General features: G+C 39.0%; 2 protein-coding genes across 3 annotated transcripts; one reads left to right on the forward strand and one right to left on the reverse strand.

Moving 5' to 3' along the window:
* Positions 1-308: 308 nt before the first annotated feature.
* On the forward strand, positions 309-13,216 carry LOC111271848 (uncharacterized). Its single transcript, XM_022852856.2, has 18 exons — positions 309-1,067; positions 3,503-3,773; positions 4,223-4,501; positions 5,002-5,192; positions 5,647-5,904; positions 6,175-6,485; positions 6,895-7,172; positions 7,597-7,874; positions 8,337-8,557; positions 8,673-8,913; positions 9,050-9,172; positions 9,290-9,409; positions 9,744-9,946; positions 10,195-10,469; positions 10,644-10,743; positions 10,997-11,238; positions 11,791-12,073; positions 12,577-13,216. The coding sequence occupies exons 1-18, from the start codon at positions 1,001-1,003 to the stop codon at positions 12,688-12,690; spliced, it is 3,855 nt and encodes a 1,284-aa protein (XP_022708591.1). The 5' UTR covers positions 309-1,000; the 3' UTR covers positions 12,691-13,216.
* On the reverse strand, positions 13,183-19,781 carry Cdc16 (cell division cycle protein 16). Of its 2 annotated transcripts, XM_022852864.2 has the most exons (3): positions 19,701-19,781; positions 16,454-16,584; positions 13,183-14,846 (listed from the first exon to the last, which is right to left on the reverse strand). In XM_022852864.2, exons 2-3 carry the CDS (start codon positions 16,538-16,540, stop codon positions 13,350-13,352), a joined length of 1,584 nt encoding a protein of 527 aa, XP_022708599.1. In that variant the 5' UTR covers positions 16,541-16,584; positions 19,701-19,781; the 3' UTR covers positions 13,183-13,349. The 2 variants fall into 2 exon arrangements, with proteins under 2 accessions (XP_022708599.1, XP_022708598.1); XM_022852863.2 differs by lacking the exon at positions 19,701-19,781 and having other exon boundaries at positions 16,454-16,867.
* Positions 19,782-19,851: the final 70 nt, after the last annotated feature.

A 19,851-nucleotide genomic window follows, 5' to 3' on the forward strand; every position in this document is an offset into this window, starting at 1 on the left:
CCATTGAACCCAGCCTTCTTTCCTGAACATTTTGCATTCCAAAACTAATTCTACTTAAAAACACTGTCTGATTTTTTCTTATTTCTATTTAACATCGGCAATCTTATGGCGCATGTTTTTGCAAAGAGTTAAGTAACAACTAAGAAAAAGCTATCTCATTCAAAATTAGGCTAGTTTCAAAAAGAAAACGACATAATAGCAGACGATAGCACGGTTGCGTAGTACGGATTTACCCAAATCTGACAACGACGTAACTGCATGTTTCAGACACGCATGGTTTTTGGAACGAAGCAACAACCTATTCTCTGTCGCTCTATCTTTTAGCTTTTTTTGTACTAGCAAAAACATGTCCTGCAAGCGACTCTCCTCTATTTCTTTTGGTGTTGCCTGATTCTGCTGCTTTTTCCACTTGCCACCATATTCAATCGACAGGACAACGAATCGATTGGGCTATCGCCTGTCAGTAGAAGGCGATCGCAGTAGAACCAGACTATCAGAAGTTCGTATGACGGGGTCGGATTACGCCTGCTAAGCCCTTTCTGTCATTGTTATTGTTATGAGCTTTCATATGCAAAGGGAAAGGGTATTAAGACCTGGCTGTTTATGAGCCTTCATCTGCAAACGAACAAGAGTAAATAGATGGTTGTAGGGGAATTTTGCTACAAAAGAAGACGTACCATCACAGAAAGATGAATCTTTGAGCAGTTTGAGTGATTTAAAAAGCGGCACGACAAAAAAACGGATAATTTCATTCACAGCGACAGAAATATAGCAGAAACGAAGACACCTGCTTTGCTATGCGTGTGTATGTTAAATGTTCTGTATACCTTAACACGAGTTTCAACTTGACAATGAAGCGATTTGTTCATGATGCGCTCCAATTCCGAATGTACTATTTCTGCAGACCGCGCATTCATGTAAAACTATAACATGGATTTCGGTGTTACGAAAATATATTGGACTACAGTGTAAAAACGACAAAAACTGTGAGAACTTACAAATGAGGATGTCATACGATCAAAAAAAACTAAAGGTCATAAAGGAAGGACGACAAAACTGTTCTTCAGGTAGGCTCTCGCGTTTACTATATGCCCATTTATTTGTAGTATATAAATCAGAATGGCTAAATTATCGTTTCTAAACCTTGTAACCGTTTCTTAAAGAACGCGACTCTAAAACTGCGATGGACTAAGTATAATACTGAACCCTCCTATGTATACATAGCATTCAGCGCGTATCGGTTGGTCCATCAGTTACAGCACTTTGCTTTAACAAGTTGGTATATTTGAGGAAAGAGTCCGTATAATCGCTACAAGTAACTAGTTACACCATCTTTTTGGTGAAACCGATAAGAGTAATTAAGTAGAGTTACTGAACTTCATTATTAGTTGTATACCGGTCTAGCTGGAAAAAACGCAAAAAGCTATTGCAAATTTATTGATTTTTTCGGGTTTAATAAGTGTGTGTAAAAAAATAGGACATAAAAATCTTTTACCGCGTGCCTTCTAAATTGTGTCTTTAATATATACTGTTTGCGGATTTCGGATAAATTGTGTTGTGATAAATTAATTAAAAATAAAAATTTCGGATACATTAAGTGCAAATAGTGTGGACCTACGTAAACCCTTTTGCTTAGTATTCCTGGCGCTTAAGACTGTACTATTATAAGGGACTCATAGAATTTTGTTTGCAAATTGTGGTCTGAATACTTAACGTACATTAAATGAATACATACAACCAAGTATGGTTTGAGTATTTTTTGCCGTACATGTGAAACGAAAGGTATGCATTTTTGCTAGTGTGGAAGTACTTATGAATCGGTCAGTAGATTCTCGACAAGCAAAACATTCATCGTAGTCATCGATCGTTAAAAACGTATAATTATTGCACGAACAAATACTTTATAGGCCCAGGTGTTTAAGTTTTTTTCACAAAAGAGGCAAGATGTTAAAATAAACAGCTATTATTCAATAAACAAACGGAATTCTTACAAGTTACGGAAGTTGTAACATGAGGGCAGTCCATTGACCTAACAGACAACGCAACGTTTTACTCGAATTCGAGCGCAAGTTATTATGCTTCCGCCATTACTTTTTTTTCGGCCTTATTTCATCCTTTAGTCAATTTGCTTATTCTTTCAGGGCACAAATTCAGCCAAATGTGCTGTTGAGAAACTTATCCAGTCTCGTCATTTGAGCGTAATAGAGTTTCATTTGCCAGTAATGAGCAAAGATAATCCTCTGTCAATGCAATTCGACCTGGAGAATGTAACGGGTGAAAAGAAACTTTCCGTTCAAACATTAACGCGGCGGTTTTAACTGCTTGCGCCCTGCGTGACCTGATGTGAAAAAGGAAAGCGGTGATATTGCGTCGTTTATCGGGTTCTTTCTGTCCTATAGTGCCGTTTACTTGATGCAACTGGGCCATATATATGTATGCTTGTTAACCGTCATGTTGTTTCCAAACATTACCCAGTGTGAAATGCCTTTTTAGTCCTGATAAACTTCTTCGAGCATTCCTGTCAGTTATAGAGTCTTCGTTCTATATGCATAAATACCCACAATTCTTCGCCAGTATTTCCACCAAGGTAAAGAGTTAAAGGGAGTAGACGTAGAAAATGTACTTTTGTTTACCTTTTAGACATTCACTCTGGGAGCCTGAATACGACGACAAATTTACAAACGCATCTAGCATTGTAGAATTGACTAGATCTTTAAATAGTTGAAATCATTGTCCACTTTTAAAGATGCTAAATAAACGGAAATATTTAACAATATCAAGAGTCAGGTGCGGGAAGAAATTATCGACAATGCAGCTCACGGCTTTTTGCTGGACGAGAACTAGTAAGTTTTAAGTGCAAATGATATTAGCGCTTTGCCCGTTGGGCATAAAGGCACCCGCCTGGTTTGGCGAAGCTTAATGTGGTACTATTACTGTTATGTCTGAAGAACTGTTTGGACAATTTGGTTTGTATCAAGATGGTTTGTTTGCTCATGGGTCTAATTTATTTAAGCTATCGTGTGTTAATTCTACGCGGGGTCATCTCGTCGTCTTCGTCATGCAGGTAAATACTCAAACGGACTCAGAAAAAAACAAGCAGGTCGCGCCCCAGTAATTCTAACACCGTAAAATGCAAGTATGGTTTCAGCTGATAACAATGTCATCAGTGGAAGTTTTAGTAAAGGGTGTGATATCGACCTTATGAGTATCTAATACACTATCATGTTAATTTACTACAGTTATTTGGAAGTTACCGATCCTAAAAGTGACTGCAGAGATTAATGCTTTTTTCGATCATACTATTTAAATATCTAGATGGATTTTCCTTCTAGGATGCCTTGGATGCTTTTAAGTACGGGAGCTGGTTAATTTGCAGTTATTAATTTATGCCGTAAGCCGATACCCTTCAACAACTTTGATACATCTTTAATATTTTTTCAACATCGACATATACTATAAAACACATGTGATGAAAAAAATTATCATTCCATCTGTTTTTCAGTTGGGCTCGTTGTATCATGTGCAGTGATGCTGTTAGCCTGCATATCACTAGTGGATGCCGGAGACTCGATAAACTGCACGTGGTTTACCGAGCCTCGAGGAGTTCTCACAACGCCAAACTTTCCCGGGCCATATGAATTGCCCTTAAAACTGTGCTACGTCATCAAGCGCAGACCAGATACTTCTGCAGGGCAGCAAAAGACCGTCATTTATTTCACTCAATTCTACCTTTTGTCAGGCGTAACCATTGAGACATATGACAAGTTTGCTGGGTATGAGTAAAAATGTTGATAATGCTTAATTGTTTGCGAGTATCAACCCTAAGAATTAGAAGCTTAGATAATACTAATAAGTAATAAAATATTTTCCTTCGTAATTTGGTACTGACGTCTCATCATCTGAGGTAAATGCATTATTCTACATACTACTGTGTAATTGTGCAACGTGTAATTGTGACAGCGCGAATTTTTTTTTATCGTTGAATATATAGGACATAACAAAAAGCAATAACAACAATGTGCAAGCCACGTTCATGATTTCCCTTTGAGATAGTTTAGCTTATTTCATGGCTCAAAAAGAAGAAGTTAAAATACTGTTTTCGTCAACTGTTGGACTACAGTTTCCTGATAAATTCTACATCCTGTTTCCGCTATCGAATGAAAATAATTTTAATTGGACAAAGTGAATAACTGTATTGAATACTGTCAATATTTAATCTCAGTCTTGAGTCACCGGTAAACTCTGGTCGAGCGGTGGCGTACCAACCTGTGGCAACCGATCGGCCAACGGAATTGGAAATCCAGTCTCAATTTGTTGTGATTTCGGTCGATATCGATCGGATACCGGGTGTCAATCTGCGCGTTTTATATGAACTTATGGACGTGCACGGTTTCAATATCACTTATGAGGTCATTCCGGATTCACAGCCTACCCGGCTAAATTACAGTCAACCAGGAGATAAGGAACTTGAACACGATGTGTGTATTCTTGATCACTGCAGGTGAGTGAGCATTATTTATTTAGTAAGCATGTACAACGAGCACGCAGAAAGACACAGTGTTTATATTCTTGTGTTTGTAGATTAGCACCCTGTGTTTGTGGATTAGCCTAACTCAGAATACAGCTGTATCGTTAGTAGCTTTGCCACCGATTAAATCCTTCTAGTCTATATTTTGAGACTAGGTCCTTTTACGCACATTATTAAAATGTATGTGTGATGTTAATGATTTACAAGGTATATCTTAGCTTTTCCGGCGATCCTACGTTTAATTTGAAATCATAAACTGAGCCTTGACTATACCGAAGTAAACAGGCAGACTTAGACCAGCAAAAAAAAAGAGACAATTATTATCGGAATTTAATGTGCGTCCGTATATGCAGAAAGCAGTTCTAAGTCAAATACGTGATCGGGAAAAACGGCAAGGAATTCGTGAATGCTTAGATAAGCTCTCGCTAGTTCGTAGAACATTATTTTACTTGTTCGGTCGATCTCTTTTGTAGATTTAACGGCTGGTGTCTGGCAAATGCGAACTTCACCTCATATGAGTGCCGCTGCTTTAATGGCTTCCGGGGACCCAACTGTCAATATTCCAAGCGGTGTAGTCCTGAGAAAAACCGTTGTAATGGTGGTGGGTGCGAGCATCATATTGGAGGCTCCACGTCGGTCTGCCTCTGTCCTAAAAACTTCACTGGTAAGTTATTACAACGTAACTTTATGTGGCCTTTATGAGGGTAAAGCCAACACTGGAATGGTTTGAACAGTTAAATGATAAAGAAATCACAGTGCGGATGTTGCGACTTTGCCATTCGAATATGCTTGTCGAAAAATATTCGACTAATCAAGGTAAAAGGTCCTCACCAATAATAATTTGTTCTTAAAGCTTGGATTCCTTCCCTTAATTTCCTTTCTTTTTTTCCTTTTTTTCCTTTCCTATTTTTTTCCTTTTCCTTTCCTAATTTTTTCCTTTTTTTCTTTTTTTTCCTGAATTCCTTCCTTTAAAGTTCTTTAAAACTGCGACTTTAAGCATCAGCCTTTAATCACATTAGGGAAAATAGTGAAAAAAACAAGCAAAGTAGCAGCACCGCTTCGTTCAACACATCCATATGACAAAACGCCATGTGAAATTGTTTCGAAATGTACTTCAGGAAAAGTGTGCGATATCCGACTAGAGGAAGATCCCTGTGAAGCGAAAAACTGTCCTATCGATCAAAGGAGCGCGTGTGCATTTAATAAGCAAAATAATACTCGCTGTGAATGTATGGCTGGTAATAAATTAAAAGGCTGCAGTTGCGAATCCGGTTATCGATTTAGCGATAATGGTACTAACGGTAACTGTGAACTAGTGGATTTCGTCTGGCTTCAATGGCATATCAAAGGAACTATGAATGTCGACATGGCTAGAGGTAAGCATTATTTTAACCTTGTACAGTAAAAAAAAATTTATTTCATCCATGATTACTTAGTATTTATTGTACATTTTTCATATTTCATAAACAGACTTTTCGCTTCTTTGATAATTTTATATAAATTTAAAAATTATGTTATGGCTAACCACGAGTTGTTACCTTTGATGTACATATCTAATGAGGCAGTGTAGAATAAGATACTACCAGTCATACTTTTAGATGTCTGTGCCTCCCTTAATCCCTTGGTACTCCTCGACACCATTTTAGATGAGCTTTTGAGAATGCCGCACGTGCTAAATGTAACTGTCCTGAAGACTTCGGACGAAAAGGACATCACCACGCGGTTTCAGTTGCAAGTGGTCAGGAAACAAGCAGCTGAAGTAAAGCAGGCATTATCCCGCATCGGTCAATCGTACAAGTTAGGCGGTTCGCTTCAGAGTGAGCCATTTCAGGAAGATGATTTAGTTATAACCGCTCTTGTTTCAAACAAACTATTGCCCGTTCGCGAAGGAATTGAACCAGTCGTATTATCCTGCGAGTTCCGAGCTCCTGAAGGCTTCAAAGTGCATTGGTATAAGGTAAGGTTTTGTGTTGTTATGGTATGTAACTTGAAATTAAAGGTTCTATCAGTATTTTTTTACTAAAGTTACTAAATTTTCAACCCCGTAATAGTGCATTAATGGTATACTTCACTGTTAATGCTAAAGCTAAATAAGGTGGGCTAGATTCGAGCCCGGGCGTAGATGCGCTTCTTTTTGTCGCTGGAGCCTTTCGCGTTTGACTGCAACGCGGGTCGTAAAACTCGAAACATTTTCTTCAAATTGTGGTTTACGAGGTAAATTTTACACGCGCAAGGCTTGCACCTGTATTTCAGCTCGATAGCTTAACATAATATTATTTACGTTACTTTAGTACTAATAGCGTGTTTTCTCCCATCAACATAGGCTGACTGCTTTTATTAACAACGAAAATTCTCATTTAATATAGGATAATGCCTTAATAAATCCATCCGTCTGCCCTGGAAATTTGTGGCTTGAGAGCGGTCAGCGCACTCCTTCTGGTGTTTACACGTCTTATCTGGGCCTTGACCGAGTGCAATACATTGACAAAGGTCGCTTTACTTGTGAAGTTCGACATGGAAACGAAGTTCGTAAGCGAAGTCTGCAAATGCTTATCAAGATGGTTCCTGGTGGTCATGTAACGCCCTTGGCGCAAAGCGTCCAGGTTGGCCGAAGCCACGAACTAACCTGCACACTTCGTGTAATGTAAGCGTATGTTTTATTCTAATTCCGGCACAGACTGTGAGAAATAAAGAAAGAGATTTACTTCTAATTTAGTATGATTGAGTCTATGAGTGTAAATCAACACTGATTTGAGGACAAGGAAGACAAGGCTAGGATACACATAACATAATTTTTATTTAATAAGAAAGGTCACATCTTTCCAGTGTTTTAATGATGTCTCTTGGCCTTGAGTTCGAGTGATATGCTGGTAGCGTATTTGTCATATAAAGTTATCGTTGCGAAGAATGGAAAGATACCGAAATATTTATAATTAATTAAAAAATACAGTCGCTTTACAGGCGCAATTGTATTAATATTTCAATATAGTAAACCGGTAGATTTTGAATGTATATAGGTTAAATATGTTTTCTTTATAACGAGTAATCTTTTGTGCAATAAATTGTAGTGAAAAAGTGCAGTATCGTTGGTTTAAGAACACCATTCGTGATGAATCCGTACTTCGTGGACGTTCAGGCAGCGTCGGTGAATCTCATCTGCGTAAGAAATGGGTCCAAATACCCCCTAAAGGTCACCTTTCCGATCCCGAATACATCGAACTCCTCTATCCAGCCTATTCTAGACTTGTGATTCCGGCGGTCTCGTCATATGCGGAATATCAATGCCAGATTGAGGATTCTTCGGGCACTACCACTGCGGTTTACGCGCATGTCTTCCCATACGACAGTAAGTGTTATCTATTATCCAATCGCATCTGTTTCAGCGTGTGCCCTAAACAGAATTTCCGTAGAATCTATTTAAATTATAGCGTAGCGTTTTAGCGGGTGTTTATAAAAGTAAGTCATCCACTGCAGGCAATTGTCATTTGGAATCGGTTCCCGTTTCTAACTTGATTACTTCTAGCATTAAATTAGGGCTACCTTTGTGCACGTTCTTGTACTATTAACTTGTTGTTTGTAGAGTACTATGTCAATGACATATTAGATTATCCAGTCATGAACTAGAGCCTTTGTCGAACCTGATTTTTAGAACGACACTGCTCTGAATACGTCGTTTATAAGTAATTTAATTAGTATATAGGTATGTGAACTACAAATAGTAGTTCATAGAAAAGTGGTTAGTTCCACTAGGTGACTATTTTAATACAATTCAAGTTCTGTATCCTCTTATATGTCTTTTGTTATGTAGATTCATCCCAGTACTGCCCTATGGAGGAATATATGGGGATTTTGTGGAACAGAACTGTGTTGGGTGGACACGATGTGCAAGCATGCCACTTGCCTTGGGGCCCGGCAAAAGGTGATGCTCGTAGACGATGTTTTATGCAGGAAGGCTTCGACACACCTCGATGGGAAATGCCGGACTTTTCTGAGTGCGCTTATGATGAAATCTACAATATACGAAAGCAGGTAAACTTACGACTCTTGCTTTGTTTAAGTAATGCTTGTAACTGTTTTAGTGTAATAATAAGCGATTTCTTTCTGAAGCAAACTCTAACCCCTTTAATGTTTCCTTTACTAATAGGTTCTAGCGTTGGCCCGAGGCTATCAATTAACAACAGCCGTGGGTGCCTTGCGTTCGCTTCAACGCTATATCGAAGGACGGCGTGGTGCTCTTCTCCCGGGAGAGGGCAACCACATCATGGAGACTCTTCATGAAATTCTCGATTATGAAGAGGGCCTTCGACCGGGACACCCAGAACGGTTTGACAGGAAAGAAGCATTACAGTTATTCCTAGATTGTATTGCGATGACTTTCAGCGTTGGTAAGCGTTAATACAACCTCAATGTTTGCGCAAGATTTAAAAAAGCTGCCTATTTATTATAAAGCATTACGAGCTATACGACGAAGGAACGATTTGCCCTACCTATATTATGACATCTCTTATTTCCATCTTTTAGCTAATTCCGTCTTGGATGAACGTTTTTACGCGAAGCTGAACGAAATCATTCCGCAGTTTGTTATAAGCTCTCTCGATGATCAGCCGGCCGATGCCGAGTTTAAATACAGTCATAAGTTATTTGGTAAGTAGTAAATGCACAGATCTCGTAGATTTATGTTAACCTAATGATGTTTCTCGTAAGAAATATATGTAAGGAAAAAATATGTAATTGAGACTATAATTTCGTATCGTTTTATAGATATCTACGCCCATGTCTTTAAAGTCATCGTACCTTCAGAAGGTAACGTAGCTGTATATGAAGCAAGCCTGGATGAAATGGGTGTCGCTGGATATCTCGTGCGATCGAAGGAAGAGTCTGGTAAGCTCTTATTATTTCAGACAATGAAAATTAGATATTAGAATAGATATAAACTAAGATTGAGTAGGGATATAAACTACTGAAGGATTGTCCCGTAAATAATATTTGTTCTAACACTGCTACGACACAGCTTCTTGTTACGTTTTATGCAGAACTGACTTCCGGTGTTACACATACTTACAAAAATAATAGTGGATTCTTCAATGTGTTCTGTGCCGATGAAAAACAAGACAAACTACTTAGGTCTAGAAAAATAGTAGTAGTTCTTGATGAATTTGCGGACGGTTTTTTTTTTCATTAATGACATTACCGATAGATATTGCCGCTGTTTCAGACGGTGACAAAACAATACTGAGCCTTTGGGTTCCGAAGTCACTTACCCAAGACTACCTGTCCCGCCTCGATTGGCTACAGAATCAAGGTAATCGTAGTTTACGGTCCAAAATGGTGAACTTTAGAGCTGCTACGAAGTTTAAAAACGGTTCAGTCCATTTTTGTGATCGGGACGAGCTTCACGTCAACTTCCGAATAATGCCGGTTAGTAACTACTTTTAAGCCTGTCTCTAAAGTTTTCTTTCAATATTTCTTTTCAAAAGTGTAATGCGTATTGTGTGAATCTCGCCGTGAGCGTATTAAGAAGAAGATTTCCACTAATTCTGGCAGTGTGTCTGGTTTGTATTTGTTACTGGAAATTTATAGAATATAGTGAAATTGACTCAAATTACTAGTATTATAATATTCACCTATTTATTAGAATAGTACATGTGGTTTTGTGTTTATGACAGACAATGAACTCAACGTTAACGTGTGCCTTGATTTTGGACGGAAGTGAGGTGTCATTTGCTCGTGCCGAACTGAATCGGGTCGGTCCAAATGAGTTCTCATGCGCCCTCGGGATACCCCGCCATCGCCAAGCAACCATGGTGGCACTTTACGAAGGTCCCGTTCCCGTCACAGTCCGATTACCAAGTAAAAATCGGCGATTACTGCAACTCGTGTGTAGTTCAGGAGGTCTCTTCTTATCCTTTTTGTGCGCGCTCTCCGTTACGTGCACGACGAGGTCAGTGGACGACATAGATCCTTTTATAATTGCTATCGGTCCTATTCCGAGGAATGGGAGGCCACGATGGGCCGGTAAATCCAAATCTATTTCCTAACTTTAGCTGAAACTGGTTTTTCTTCGAAATAAAATTCGGTACAACTAACGATATCTTCTCATCCCTGTTTTATACAGTTGCTGGAATCTTATTAAATGTGTTAAGTGGAACGTGTGTATGGCGCTGCTTGCCATGTTCAGCGCACTCCTTGTCGAGTCATTACCGCTTGTTGATCAGGTAAATGCTGTTATAAGCTAGTACGCGTTGGATATCATAACTACATTATCTTCGTGCCCTCCTCTTTGTCGATCAAACGACGTGTAGTAGATTTTTTCATGTCTACTAAGTCTTGACTTTAATAGCCTTGTAATAACTGCGGAAGTACATTAGTCAAGTATTTCATGCGTATTTGTCTTAAAACGTAAAACAAACCTTAATAATTACAGTATTCTTGTTTGTATATGTGTTCATAATACACTTGGTTTTCCAGTGGGCCTACATCAAGCCTAACTTGATGCTTCTGCGCCAGTACCTGCTGCTCGTAATACTCGGCCTACAGGTCGTGGTGCTTCTGTCTGTGTACGCAGAACTGTTCGACAAGAAATTTCTTCGAGGAGGCGGCGACCTAAAGGGAGATATTAGCCGCGCTGTGGCTTCACCCTGGCTTAGTGCTGCCATTCTCCTCGGATTTGCCTATGGCATCCAGAAGATCTGGGACACCGACAGTGACTCGTAAGTTATACCCAATAAGTCAATCAAACTAACTTCCGACAAAACAATTTTAGTTAGCGACATCGTTTCACTAGATTGTATACGCTGTAGTAAACTGTGGTGTAGGCTGAAGCCTCTCTAATAGATGGAATTCAAATTTTTGCTTAAAGTGTCGTACTATACGGAATTATACACGGTCATTTCTGTTCAGTGTGTATTTTATTCTTCAAGAGTGGTTGGCGCTGGAATATCGTACATTGAAATAAAAAGTCCATAACTTAACATATTTAATCGGAAAAAAAACTGAACTCGAACGGAATTTATAAAATTCAACAACGAGATTAGATATACGGCCCATTGGACAATAACCATTTCTTAAACTTTAACATTTTCTTTTAAAAAAAAAAACAAGTATTGAAATGGTTCCATTAAAAACTAGATGATACTCAACAATTTATTTGATTGATTTAGGTACAGATTCACAAACATTGAGCAAGCTTTCTATTAAACTGCTAAAAAGTGAACGTCTGCTCGTTTGCTAAAGATATTTGCAATTGATCTATATTTCTTCAGGTATTGGGGCACGCTGGAAGCTCAAGTGAGCGTCCCGTCAGCAGCGTTTACACTGTTGACAACAGTGACTGTGTTGGTCTATGGACTTCTACATTTCGAAATTAGTATTGCCTCTGAGGAACAGGACAAAGGCAGCTTAATGTCAACTTTGTCAACACTTCAGCGTGGTCTGTTGCGAAGAACAGTACTTGTTGCTGTAGCGGTTTTCATTCATGGTATAACAACAAGTGGCTATGTGCAGGAACCAACCGGAAACCTTCAAGCGACAACAGCCGTTCTGCTCGTAAGTGCCCGAATGCATATATATGTTCTTGGCAAGATATGGGCTTCCATGTTTTTGACAAGCATAGACTGTCTCGTTGTATATTTTAGGCTTTATGCAGTCGCAGTCACCCACGAGAATAATCGTACACAGCTTCGTTTATACTGATCGATATACCTGGTTGTCGACCGAAACGATTAAAGTCCTATTGACTTATTAGTGATCGATACGTATTTGCGACATTTAATAATAATTTTCTAAGAGATACATCAATGAATCACATAAAAGTATCTAAGACTATATAGAATAATTGTAATTGGTGTCGAACGTAAATTAGGTTAATTTATTCGATTTACGGAATTCAGGCTTATTCGGTAACATCTTAAAAAGTCACCAACAAAGTGACACGAGTAACCGGGACATCACAAATCTATTTATGGACTTTCGTACTGAATATTTTTTTATCTGCATGCGACTAATTTAACCTATAGTAATAGACATCCACCCGTTCTTTATTTTTGCAGGCACTTGTTATATTTCTTGTTTACACCGCCTACTGTGAAACAGACGTGTTCTACCACGCCGTTTGGGCGCACTACAAAAAGAAACAGGAGGTTAAATCGATGGCTAGTCATTGAGCAAGCCCTGCCTAAAAACCAGCTGCTAAGAGTTGTCTATTGTACAGTTATCACGCTTGTGAACCGCTTCCGAGAATAGTTGTTTAATGGGAGTTTTCATTTGTATGAATAACGTCTTTCTTCTGCTTTATAAGCACTTGTACCCTATAAAAGGGATGAAGCATTCTGCTTTAGCATTCATCACCGTCGCTGCTGCCGGCGACAATGGGCTACCGAACGAAAAAGTGAACAAGATCTATATTTAGATTAGCGTCAACTAACTAGATAACGAGAATCAAGCCATTAGATTGCAAGCTATTCAGTGGTACGAGCAGCTGCTGGCAGATAAGCTAACCTAGGCCAGTTAAAGCCCGTCACCATTTACAAAAACTTCCAGAGCCACACGTAACGCCGCCATCCAACTAGGTGTTGCTACAATTTACAAAAGCGAACGTGTGTCGAGAACTCAAATGTAAAACCGATTAATTGTAATCTACGAAGAAAGACAATGTCTTTGACTATGTAAATAAACTTTATCCAAACTAAAGTGTAACATGTGTTCTATTTCTAGTTGCTTACTGTCCCTATTATTTTAAATATAAATTAGTCATTATTGACTGAGGATGTGTATGTCTCTGTGTATATATGTACAAGTGAATGAATGCTAGTTATTAACACAGTCACTCCATACTAACTTCCTGGATATCAACTTTCGCAATTGCGCCATCCTCATCTTTGTACGGTGGCATCACGTCAGTGTCTTCGAGATTCTTTTCGCTAAGCATCATTTCAAGAATGTTCTGCAACATCGTCGTGGAAAACGTATCATCACGGTTCTGTGAAAGCGCCTGATGAAAATGATCGACCGCTCTATCCCAGTCCGCTTGAAGTGAATAAGCAAAACCAAGATTTGCCAGTGTCGACGGGCAAAATGGATTAAGAACTAACGCTTGTTGGTAAAAGCCTATGGCTTGATCGAGCCGCCGCAACTTACGATAGACGTGGCCGAGATTGTTAAGCAATGGTTCCCATTTGTCAGGCAACGCTGAATGATGCGCCTTTTGTATAATAGTTAAGGCTTCTTCGAACAGGGTCCGAGCTTTTTCGTGTTCGCCGCTCTCGTACGCAGCAACGCCGAGTTCGTGGATTACGAATGGGTCCCGCGGAGCGATACACCGGGCTTGTTCGAAAAATCGCACGGCCAATTTGTTGCTTGCTTGGTGTTGATATTCCAGACCAACGTAGAGTGTTGGTAAATGGTTTCCAGGCATAAGGTGGTTCGCCTTAAAGTACGCCGCCATAGCCTGGTCGTGTTCGTTTTCGACAGCGTACGCATGTCCGTATAGCAGCCACGCTGGGCCAAAAGCTGCTTTCAAGGTAGTTGCTTTTTCGAGATACTTCCTAGCGTCAGCAGCTTTTCTTATAAGATAATAATAACATCCAACGGCATACCACGAGAGTACGTTTTCAGGATAGGTATCGATCAGTCTATGAGCAAGTATGTACAATTGGCATGCCTTATTCAATTCCATCAAACAAGCAATTTGAATTTCAAGAGCTTCCGGACAGAATGGGTCGCGTTCAAGAATTTCGTTTACAAGTTCGTGGCAACGACGGTAGTCGCAATTATAAAAGAGTTTTTCAGCTCGATTTGTTAACAAGTCGACGTTGTTTTCCAGCCCTCTTAAGGCTAACGGCCGAGGCTCATCAGGTTCATCATACTTCTTTAATAGCGACGAGTATAAGGTCTGTGTAAATTCGTTTCGGCTAACGAGTGCTAATACCTCGTTTTCTTCTTCTTTGTTCAGCATATGGTGATTGACAAGTAAGTGCAGAGCTTCCTGGTTACAATTATCTAATGTAAGAGCTGTTTTGTAGCAAGCAGCGGCATTCTGAGAGTCATCCAGCGTCTCAAAAAGGCGCCCCTTAACAACTTCAAGGGCTGCAAGAGTTTCGGTATCGTCGCTTTTTATCGGCGCCAGATCAACGAGCTCCATCGCGAGGTCGAATTCCCGACTCTCGAGATAAGCAAGGGCAGCTATGAATCGGCACTGGAGGTGCGAGAAGTGGTAGCCACGTCTTTTTACTACCTCAGCTGCACGATGGAACTGTCGCCCATGAAAAAGGCAGGACGCCAAAAGATATACATCTGATGGTTTATCCTTACTTAGCGTTACCTGAAAAACAAGAGCAATAAAAAATAATTGTAATTAACGTTGATGATACAACGAAAATAAACGTTGTTCATTATATGCTAAATATAATAATATTTTATAATTATATTACTAGAAACTCTTGTAATGAGATTAAACAATGATAGTAATGATTTTTAATGAACACAAAATTACTCTTGGTACTGCAATAGCGAATATATTAATTAGGTTAGGCGCACTTAGTAACTCGAGGAATTAGTTATTACTATTGTTATAATAGTTCATGTAAATCATTCATGTAATTATTGGCCTATTCATCATAGTTTATTTTAGATTTCCCAGTTGCAGTTTTAGCGATATTTATGATTTTAGCACAATCGCAGCGCGAGTTAGCGCCATGAGCTCAACAACTCTTCCTTGACTTCTAGTAAACCTGATAATGTCTTTGCCGCAAGCGCGAAATTACTACGACCAGAAGGATATCCAGATATGGCCCTGTATCAGGAGCCCAGATATTCACCATTTGTATAGGCATTGGAAACTTTAGCGTTCCTTCTAATGCAAATCAACTATATCCGAAATCTTAGATGTTAGGCGCCAACATATGCCCACCATTGTTTTTTCGTTTCCAGCCCCCGTTAGTAAGCTTATCTAGGCGTTCCCAGTCCTTCTGCAGACCGCCGAACTTCAGAATAACCCTAGAATAATTGGCCTATCCGAAATTTCGATTTATAACAACCCCAATGACCTTGCATTACGCACCCGGAAGGTTAGGGCCCCTAATACGTCACCAAATGGATCTTTCCGAGTACAGGTGCTAAATTCGAGCTAGAGGTCGAGTGTTGCACGGAAATGCTTATCCACGCTCAACCACGTTCTGGCGCACTGAGATGAAATGGTCTTCATCCAAGTAACGCCGACGTCAGAAAAACAATTCAACAGAAAGCTTTTGCGAGCGCCCTCACAGATGATCTTGTCTCGCTCCGTCCGTTTGATGAATCGATGTTCTAGCGAACAAGTCAACTACCAAACATTGTGGAGCCTAAATAATAGATTCTTATTAGAATAATAACAATAATAAATATTTATTCTTATGCCCAAAAAAAACCGGGATTTAAGTCATATCAGCTCTGTATGTACACATATATTTAGGCGCACCAGAACGGCCGGCACAGTAGTCAGGTTAAAAACGCAAGTTATCAATCAGATACGCCTTTAAATCCTTAAAATCATTCGGGCTTCTATTTAAAAGGCGAATAGGAAAATTTTCGATATTATTGATGTTACTAAGGTAGCTGTCGAAAAGCGTTTAATATTTCAACTCGCTTTTCGTTCTCGAATAATTTTGGGTATCATCTACGATGTATAAGGATAAGGAATATATTAGAGAAATGAGATTTTAAAAAAATGGCTGCTTTAATATACTTTTTAAGGTTACTGTGAACAGTACTATTAAATCGATCGACAGTGCCCCACTATATTTCGTATTTTGAAATGAACGAGTTGATAAAGTACTACAAATTTAGTCACTGAGTACAATACACACATTGGCGTGCTGAAGAGACGTTCTAAATGTCCTGACCTTGTAAATTATATTCTTAATTGACTTAGATTGTTCCGCATATACTTACCAATTTGTCCGCCCAAAATAAGGCGCTGTGAAACTGTAATTTGTCCATAAGTGATTTTACTTTTTTCCGAAGATCAGCTACTGACATTGACTCTGAAGCTGTCCATTCTCCCCCGGAGTCCCGTAATTTCCCTGTAGATCGTGAGCTCGACATAATTATGGTGAATCTTATGCAGTCGACAGTTATGAACGGACTTCAGATAGTAGGAACTTTCGAAACTGGCACAGAAACACAGTTCCACTCATGCACAACATTAATCAGAATGTAGGACACTGCCGTTGCCGTTACTACCAGGATCGCCTAAATGATTTTTGTTAGGAACAAAAACCGTTAAACATAATTTATACAACTCCTAACTAGCAAAGCGCCGAAACGTTCGAACTCAGTCTTACTGAGGTTGAAATCTACCAGCATTTCGCTGTAGAAAGTAACCGCAAGAGAGGGAAAGTTTGTTGTCTACAATATCTTTAATAGCAAGCGAACTTAAGCTTGTTCTCGTAGATGAACGATGTTTCTAATGCTCTGATAGGCTAAACGTATATTAGGTGCCACACCGCATACAACGAATTACTGACGACTCTCATCATTTTAAAAATCATGCGTAGTATTGGGCAAGGTGTTATGGTACTTTCCCTGCGAGTTGAATGAGTATAGAGTACATTTTACTTTTGTTTTGATTTTCAATTTCAACAGTATTTTTATGTAATTTCAAACATTTTATTTAATATATCTCGATACTATACATTCGGTTCACAGATCATTTCACGGTTCCGTTGGGACCGTGTGCCAGAGTGAGTACAGATCATGGTATTTTGAGCCTACACATACATGCCGATCCCAAACAATGAAATCTTGCGACTTTTATTTGTGCAAGCAGCGGAGTTAGATAAGGATCTATTTTGTCATGTTGACGTGCTCTGATGGCAGACAAATCGTAGACCGTTCAGGTCGAATTAAAATGATTTCATTAATTCGGCGATGCGATTCACAGAGTAAACCTGAACTTAACGGGCTTTCGAATTTTGCAGAGGAAAAGATCTGACCGGGTAGCCTATAACAAATAACGTATCATAGAAATTCTTTTATGAAAGGCAGAAGGTACTGTAAAAGTATTATGCCCGATACTGCCGTTAACCATTACTCCAGACGGCTGGCTTCTAGCACGAAACGAGGTGCGTTCGCGTTCTTGTTCGAACGTGAACCATTACGTATTTTTGAATTCTGTATACAAACACGTCACCACTGTACCACGTAAACTACTTCTTTAATTATACCTTTGCTTTACTTATACAAATCGCTTGTCTCATGTACCAAAAACCAAGCAAAAATTTTATCAGGTATAGTTTACACAGTTTTAATGAATTTAAACTTGTTCAAATCTAAACTTTATTGAGGACTTTCCGCCTTGCTTTACGGAAATTGTTTCGCGGGAATAACTGATCTCCGTTTAAACTGCGAAAATGACGCACAATTTTCCATCATGGCGGTTTTATTTTAGAAAAAACAAAAGTCTGCTAGTATCAAGAATAGCGGATAAATGGATACTTGCTATAATCAAGAATCCAACAAAATTTGTCCGGATTTAGATACCCCACCATAGATATATCTGTATACTGATATAGTGTTCTTAGTTGTTTCTACGGGTGTTTCTAAACAAAGTGATTTGCATATGCTAGAAGTGTCATTCCCAACGGTCGTGATTATTTAACATAACGTTCATTCACTGCGATGCTATTTTTAATTCAAGATATAAACCATCTAATCTGCCGGGATCTTTTTTAACAGTTCCCATGTATCAAGCAATATTGGTAGACGTAAGTCGTCAAATACAATGCGTACAAAAAATTTCAGCAGAATTGAATTTAAGGCTGATTTAAATGTGTGGGATAAAAGTTCCAAAAATGCAGAGCAAAAAGTACTGAGTATTCTTTGATTTGCCTTCTAGAGTTCCTCCACGCATTTTTCAAAAGCCGCATGCAAGCTGGCAATAATTGGTAATAACTGAATTACGGTCAGAAAACGAGTTTTTCAATCATAGTGAAGGTTCATCCCATAGAACATATTAAATATAAAGTGGTAATATATAGTGGATATTTGTTCAGATTCCATAAAAACGACGCACTGTTTTTCGCCACGATGAGTTTGTCATTTTGTTCTAGCACCGAAAATAGCAGGTGAACGCATGCCGGTCACGGTAAGCGCTCCGCTAAAGTTCGTCCGATTTTTACTCTACACACTAGAGGCATTAGCTGATACATTGGAACAGATCTAGTCTGATCTTTATGATAACAGGATTAGCCTCCATGATAAAGAGGCAATTCACCTACACAAAGTAGACAGAATAATGACGCTCTGAAGATCGGACCCTGTCTCAGCAATGATGCCCGCTTGCGTTAGTGGTTCTCCCTTCCAGAGAATGGTTAATGATTTTTAAAAAATACCGAAAGTTAGAAAGTAAACAACCATTTAAGTATTCACTGTAAAATTGAATTTAATGTTAAGGTCCTTTTATCACATTTTTAGAAAATTTGCACGCGTCTTTGCTTATAGCTGTATGTAGTAAAGGACAATAGGCCATTGAAAATAGGAGATATTACAGAAAATGAATTATTTCTTTACGCAAATTGAGAAAAGCATACACTCGTCATATTCACGTATATACTTATTCTCACTTTAGAGGGTCTAAATAATATGGACTATGTTAATAAGTGAACCATTATATTAATAAATATGGTAGTCTTTTAATGTCGATCATAATAGGGAAGGCTATCTAGTTATTGCGAGAAGAAAACTTGGGCGCTAATAATCCTCCAAATCTTCAGGTCAAAATAATTATATGCAGCTCGTACTTTGCCGCTCCATCTCACTATAGCCATACAGATACTTGTGTTTAATAATTATGTATGTCTTCTTTACATCATGAGATAAACAATGAACAAATCTGTACAGGGTGCAACAGTAACTACCGATAATTGTTAGGGGCGGAAAAAAAATTGTAGGTGGTGGCTTAATTACATTTCACGGAACATAGGTTTCCAATACAATCCGCAATGCTTAGTCGAGATAGCGCATTAAGACGAAATGTTACTAGGGGCAATGATTAGCCGCTGTTGACGGCCAATAGACAAACCAATGAGCGAAGGGCTTACGGGCTAGGGGCGTTTCGTGCGCACGGACACCCTCAAATGACGCCTTCCTCTTCTGGAGCCAAAGTTGACATCAAAAGGGTACAAAACGAGCTGCTTACCTTCCTTGCCAAAAAAGCCGCTAATACAAACAATTCACATGCATTCACCACTCTTTGTGTCCACCGAGAACTCAGACAGCCAGTAAATACAGTTTCCAGCAGATAGTTTTATTCGTATCGAACTGCTTTGTTCTAGTGAACTGTCAAAGTA

The sequence above is a fragment of the Varroa jacobsoni genome, unplaced genomic scaffold, assembly GCF_002532875.2.
Source record: "Varroa jacobsoni isolate VJ856 unplaced genomic scaffold, vjacob_1.0 contig01122, whole genome shotgun sequence".
NCBI lineage: Eukaryota > Metazoa > Arthropoda > Arachnida > Mesostigmata > Varroidae > Varroa > Varroa jacobsoni.

Coding starts and splice junctions, on each gene's coding strand:
- Cdc16 (XM_022852863.2), bottom strand. CDS start 16,606: ATGTCGAGCTCACGATCTACAGGGAAATTACGGGACTCCGGGGGAGAA. Junction 14,847..16,453: donor TATTTTGGGCGGACAAATTG/GTAAGTATATGC, acceptor CTTGTTTTTCAG/GTAACGCTAAGTAAGGATAA.
- LOC111271848 (XM_022852856.2), top strand. CDS start 1,001: ATGAGGATGTCATACGATCAAAAAAAACTAAAGGTCATAAAGGAAGGA. Junction 6,486..6,894: donor TCAAAGTGCATTGGTATAAG/GTAAGGTTTTGT, acceptor CATTTAATATAG/GATAATGCCTTAATAAATCC. Junction 8,914..9,049: donor TGCGATGACTTTCAGCGTTG/GTAAGCGTTAAT, acceptor TCCATCTTTTAG/CTAATTCCGTCTTGGATGAA.